This window comes from Elaeis guineensis, chromosome 5 (assembly GCF_000442705.2).
Source record: "Elaeis guineensis isolate ETL-2024a chromosome 5, EG11, whole genome shotgun sequence".
NCBI lineage: Eukaryota > Viridiplantae > Streptophyta > Magnoliopsida > Arecales > Arecaceae > Elaeis > Elaeis guineensis.
The window spans coordinates 16621861-16627766 of record NC_025997.2 but is presented as its reverse complement, the minus strand read 5'-3'; the positions used below and the strand labels follow the sequence as shown (position 1 = coordinate 16627766).

At 42.3% G+C, this 5906-nt stretch overlaps 1 protein-coding gene across 1 annotated transcript; it reads right to left on the bottom strand.

Annotated features, from left to right (window-relative positions):
• Nucleotides 1-385: 385 nt before the first annotated feature.
• LOC140857779 (homeobox protein knotted-1-like 1) lies at nt 386-1733 on the bottom strand. Its single transcript, XM_073256968.1, has 3 exons — nt 1143-1733; nt 949-1059; nt 386-806 (listed from the first exon to the last, which is right to left on the bottom strand). The coding sequence occupies exons 1-3, from the start codon at nt 1386-1388 to the stop codon at nt 576-578; spliced, it is 588 nt and encodes a 195-aa protein (XP_073113069.1). The 5' UTR covers nt 1389-1733; the 3' UTR covers nt 386-575.
• Nucleotides 1734-5906: the final 4173 nt, after the last annotated feature.

Here is a 5906-nt window from a genome sequence, read left to right as displayed (position 1 = left end):
AAAACAATAAAAACGAGAAACACTAATGAAGAGACTAACCAGAATATTAGTCAGACCTTTAGATGGAAAACCTATCATAAATTCCCCAAAACACTTGATACATAGACCGGATATGATTTCCATTAATGGGACTTAAGGCCAGTCCATAAATCATTTATGTCTCAGTACAATGAAGAATTATATTCTCACAAGTTGAAGGCCACGTTCCATCTCATCATCCTTTAATGGACAGTTATTCTCCTCACCTTCCCCCCCCCAAAACCCTAGAAAAAAGGAAAAAGAAAAATGAAAACAACTCTCCCACAGGAGAGAGAGGAGAGGAGGAGAGGATACTATTCTCTTTTCTGACCAAGGAAAGACAGCATCTAGAGATGTCTTTCTTATGCTGTAAAGAGAGAAAGAAAGCAAAACAATGAACTACACACACACGGTTCCAACGTTGGACACAACCCTACGCAGTCCGCTCTGACACGCCTGCACCCCATTTGCATGGACAAGATTTGACGGCTCGAAAACCCCATCACTCCCACTACTTCCCTTTCTCTCCCACTCTCAACTCCGGCACCGTGTGATCATTATACTAAACGGTTCAGATTCTCCTTCATCAAACGAAGGCGATGTATTCGTTTAGCTGTAGCTTTACCGGAAGGCGAGTTGCCGGTGGCGGCGGTGGTGGAGGAGGAGGTGGTTCGTCCTTTGCACAGGTTGCTCAGCTGCATCTCGATGCTGTTGAGGAACGACGCTGCCTCGTTGAACGGCTTTGAAAGCTCCTCCTTGTACCGCTGCAGAACCCGGCAGTAGGATTCCTGGAAATAGAAAGCCAAAGTTTGGCTCAATGATAACGACTTAAAAGCCAACGAACGAACTCAGGACCACTAAACCACTACTTCTACTACTAGTAAGTAATATTTTGTTGTCTTGGAAGTCACGTTAGTTCTTAATTCATACCATGAACTCGTCCAGCTCCGGATCCGCTCCGATCTCCCCGCATCCCGCGCTCGTGTACCTCTCCCGCCCTATCTCTTCCAACAGCGATGCCATCTCCGGCGGCGCCCCCACCTTCGCCACCAAAAACCAATCAAAAAGAACCAACAAAGAATGATCGAATTCCTCCTCTTTTGCGTGAGTCTAATCTTATTTACCTTTCTGCATTCGATGTAGGCTGCCACGAGAGAAGGGTAGCGAGGATGGTTGGCGATTTGGGCCTTGATCAGATCGGTGAGATCCGATCCGCCGCCGCCGCCGCCGGCCGAGATATCCGAGGCTTCGGCGGTTTCGCCGCCCTGCGATCGGTCGGCCTCTAAGTAGGCGAAGCTGGACGCCGATCCGACCGCCGCTACCTCTCCACCCCGCGAGATTACCGGATGGATACTGTACAGATCTTCCATCCTTCCTCCCTCCTTTCCTTCCTTCCCCAAATAGAGATGAGATGGAGAAACAAAAGAAATAGATAACGAGACCTGATCGCTCGCTTTCCAGAATAGAAGAGATGGAAGGCTACTGGAAGGATCCGGTGTAGACTTGCTGCTTTAATTTATGAATGAAGACTAGGCATAGCGTTAGCAGAGAAGGGTTCTCCTACTGCTACTAAAAAGGGAGTGGAAGAAGGGAAGGGAAGGGAAAAAGCCTGAGCGAATCGTCCACCCTCCCAGAATCGCTGGCAGATGAATAGCAGCAGACGCAGCCACTGCGGCTCCTTCCATTTCCCCAGCCCTGCAGACCAAAACCCAAAGAAAAAGCCAGCCATTATTTCTCTCCCTCTTTTTTTTTTTTTTTTTTTCCTTCGTTTCTCCTAAAACGATAATCTTATTATTAAAAAAAAAAGAAGTTAATGAATTAATTGAAGCTATTTTTTAATACAAAATAGTAGAAGGGTAGGAGCGGGAGAGGAGGCGCACGTGGTGAGAACAGTGACGGCCACCCGATTTCGCGAGGGAAGGGGGGGCCGCCCGTATCTATAGCCGTCCCATCATCATTAAGGGCGACATGACATTCTGCCACGTGTCATATGACGATCGGCTGTTGCTCTGGGGAGGCGTGATCCAGTGCTCGGGGCAAGTACTCATGTACCACTCCCCCCACCTCCTTTTGCTGCTTTCCTTTCTTTCGCTTTTTTTTTTCTTTTTGAATAAAAAAAATTTCTTAGCCTGGTTTTTACTGGCTTGGGAACTATTCCCCGTAAAGAACGGCGAGAACGGGGGCGAATCGGTTCTGGTGCCCCCCAGGTTTGGCCGGAAGCTCTGTAGACTGCGGTCTTCTTGGGAGTAAAAATTTGTGTGCTTCTGGTACGGACTGTGGAATTAAAATGTTCGCGAGGCGCATCTGAAACGGGAGGTGAGCTGCATCTGTGTGGGAGAAGGCACGGTTTAGCTTCCCGGGTTATTGTAATCTAACTCCGTCTGGAAGTAGACTTCGCTGTTTCCCGTAACGGTACTTTCTGCGCTCCTATCGAAAAAAATAAAATAATTAATAAAGTAAAATAGAAAATCTTTTTATTTAGCACCATTCTTTCCTGGAATTACATAGAAGCCATCGTCTGGTCTATAATTTTTATAACAGTCCCCCTGATGGCTCCTGTACTTGTACTAATGGATTTGACGTGGTTTTTAATGTAAATCCAACATAGATAAGGCCAGTTTGTAAACAAATTATAATGATAATTATTAGCCCTTACGGAACTGGAGTTTCGCTAAAGGAAGCAAATGTCAATAACTTAGGTATTTGCCTAATTTAACACAAGATTTTAGAAATAGATTGACTTTCTAACACTTCAATGATGATAATACTTTAAAAATCAACACTTCAAATCAGCTCTGCATGTTTTTACCCAAAAAAAAAAAAAACAGCTCTGCATGAGATAAAATGGTTGCTCAAGAATTATTAATTTTTTTTCAAAAATTTTATTTGTAAGAAAAATTGACTTATATATATTAAGATTTTAAATTTCACAGGATATTAAGATTTATATAAGATAAATTTTTTCAATGAGATGAGATAAGCTGCTGTCTTATCTCGTCTCGATATTTAGAATAAAGAATATATTGTTATGTTCGGTTGATGATAGGATAATTTTATCTCGATATATGGATGATTCTATTATTCCACGGCATTCCGTCAGAATTTGAATCCTGACTACAAACATTCATAAATATGAGAACAGATTAATAGATTTGTCTCCGTGACTTTAGTCAAGACGTTGTTCAAAGAATTTCTTTCATGCAATTCCAAATGTCAAGGGCTTTGGATGCCGAAGTGTGAAATCCAAGAGGACTCAGGCCTATTCGCTGGTCCGGCAGAACATGCTACACGAGTTGACTGCCGCTGCTCGACCAGCCATCACCCCGCAGAGAGACCACACGGTTTGTTCTGCAGGCCCGGTGGGCCGATAGGAGAACCAACTGAGACTGTGACAGAAACTGAGACGCTGCAATCGCCCTCCCCCTCCTTTCCATCCCCCATTCCTCCGAGTGCGTACTCTCTTCGTCTGGTCAACGTTTCAACGCCTTGCACCACGGCATATTTGCGCTCCAACGCTAGCTATATAAGCCAAGCCCCCTCCTGTTATCTAGGGTAGGGAGTACGGCCACCGCCTTTCCCTCAGGTGGCGACGATGACCTCCTAGGCTTCACACTCTGGTCTTCCCTCCATCGCCATCAGCGGCGATGGATGGTGACCACACGCCTGCCCCACCGTACCTCCCCAACCCGAGCGGGGGTCCTCTGACTCAAGTCTGTCTTCTTCTCGTTTGTTTCTTGCCGCGTCCGCTCTTATTCCCCCTATCCTCGTCGTCTGGCACGGGAGACACAGCAACATGCCTCTTTCTTTCTCTCTCCCGACTCCGAAATCTGGATCCAATGCAGGAGTCACCGCCTCACCCAGTGGTGAGGCGAGCGGGGATGGGTGCTCGTGTAGAGCTAGCTTTAGGGCTGGAGGAGACCGAGGTTTTACTACACTGCTTTCTTTTCACTGTATCTGCTACTCTTGGTTGGTACTGCAGATAGCTGGCCCAGCAAATAAAAAGAGAGCACTTGGCTTGAATGAGAGAAAGATTTCGTCAATCTAACTCCAGAGGCAGGGTATACTGTTCATTCTATCACCTATTCTGTGACACGTTCATTACTTACATATTGAGACGGATGCACAAAAGTTGTACCAGGGTTGGTCTGCAGTTAAAAGGTGCTGTTGGCTTTAATTGTATGATCCTTTGAATAAATGCTACAGTATACTTGGGGAGCATAGAGATCATAGCACCTGCCTCGCTCTTGACTGCAGTCAAAGGTTATTTGTAGCATCCATTTATAAGAAGGTTGACGAATGCACCTGGCGGGCAACAGAAGTGCATGTGGTGCATGCTCATTTAACTCGCCACATATTCCTTCAAAAGAAGATTGGCGCAAGTCTGACCGTGGAGAAATTCTTGGATTCCCACACTTCCCCCTCTCATGCCTCCTCGTCTCTCTCTCTCTCTCTCATATACGTCCGCATGTCCGCACGAACAAAGAGAGCTGCATATGTGAATCTTCAAGATTCATACCAGCGCGCATGTACACCGAGGGAAAAGGTAACTCTTATGAAAGCTTTCTGTTTGTGTGACCGGAGGAGTTGCTTCCAGTTGCTTATAAACAAGAAACATGCATGGAGGCGGCGGGAATGACGGATGACAAGGCTGCTGCGCATTCTCCATTGACGACTTATGAAGGGTCAAAATTAATTAATTTAAATTCGTTGCACAAGGTGATGATTGAAGTTGTTGGCGTGGCTACGCCTGTGCAGTATCATTACTTACCCTATTGGCAAGGTTTTTTCCAAGAATATCGCTAGAACAATTTACTAAAAGAACGGTATTATTTAGTAGCATATATGAACTTATAATTTAAAATTTATAGAATATTTTTTTGCCAGATTTGATGATTTTAATATTGTGGAACTAGAAAACTAAATAATTTGTAACGATATATAATAAACACGTGCCCTGTTCCTTACTTTTTCATTAGAAAATCTGGTTCCATGCACCTATTATGCAAAACTAAAGTTCTAATTTTAGAGAGCAAAGGTTAATTAATATATTTTCCTTGTTCAATCATGAGACCTATAACAGGAGATAGTTTTGCTAATTAATTAAGAAAAGCACTAGGGCAACTAACCGACTAAATCAAAATTCTACCTCTTTCAATTCCTAAGAACCCATATTTCTTTAAGTTCATACTGCATCCTTGCTATTGGAAATACTTTCTTATTTAATACTATAGTTTTATTTTTAATATTTAATCAATAGTTTTCTACATATAATAAATAAATAAATAAAAATTTAATATTATTTGGCTCGAGGCATGTTTTGAAAGTTGCTTCTTTAAGAGTAGAGTTCATCATGTCCAAATGCAAATAATTGATGGCAATTTACTCATAAGATACGATGAACCATTTATATTTTAAAAAGAGGAGAATTGGAATCGAATCCGAACTAGCCAAATCCAGATGTATCGAAAATCAGTAATCATGATTGAAATAATTTTTCTCAATCATCTTTTATATAGACACAATTCTATTCTTAAATTTTTAATGGGTGCACTTGGGTTCACTCAATTATCTCTCCTACATGGAAAAGAATATTATTCTAATTGATGGAAAATATGATTCTTTTTCTATTTATAGATGTGAAAGGATGAGTATGATTGAATACTTTGACAAACATCATTCACATACTCCATCCATTCATCAAAGGTTATATCCCTTAGAATTATCATCAAATCAGATGTATCTTTTCGTTATAATGCATCTCTTGCATCCATTTGGGATATCCTTTGAGAAGAGAAAATGACTCAACATGAGAAACAATTAGAAATATATCCATAGAATTCTATAGAATTTTAAGAGAATAAAGAGAAATAAAGATAAAATATTGAATC

Coding starts and splice junctions, on each gene's coding strand:
- LOC140857779 (XM_073256968.1), bottom strand. CDS start 1,388: ATGGAAGATCTGTACAGTATCCATCCGGTAATCTCGCGGGGTGGAGAG. Junction 1,060..1,142: donor CCTACATCGAATGCAGAAAG/GTAAATAAGATT, acceptor TTGGTGGCGAAG/GTGGGGGCGCCGCCGGAGAT. Junction 807..948: donor CGGAGCTGGACGAGTTCATG/GTATGAATTAAG, acceptor TTCTATTTCCAG/GAATCCTACTGCCGGGTTCT.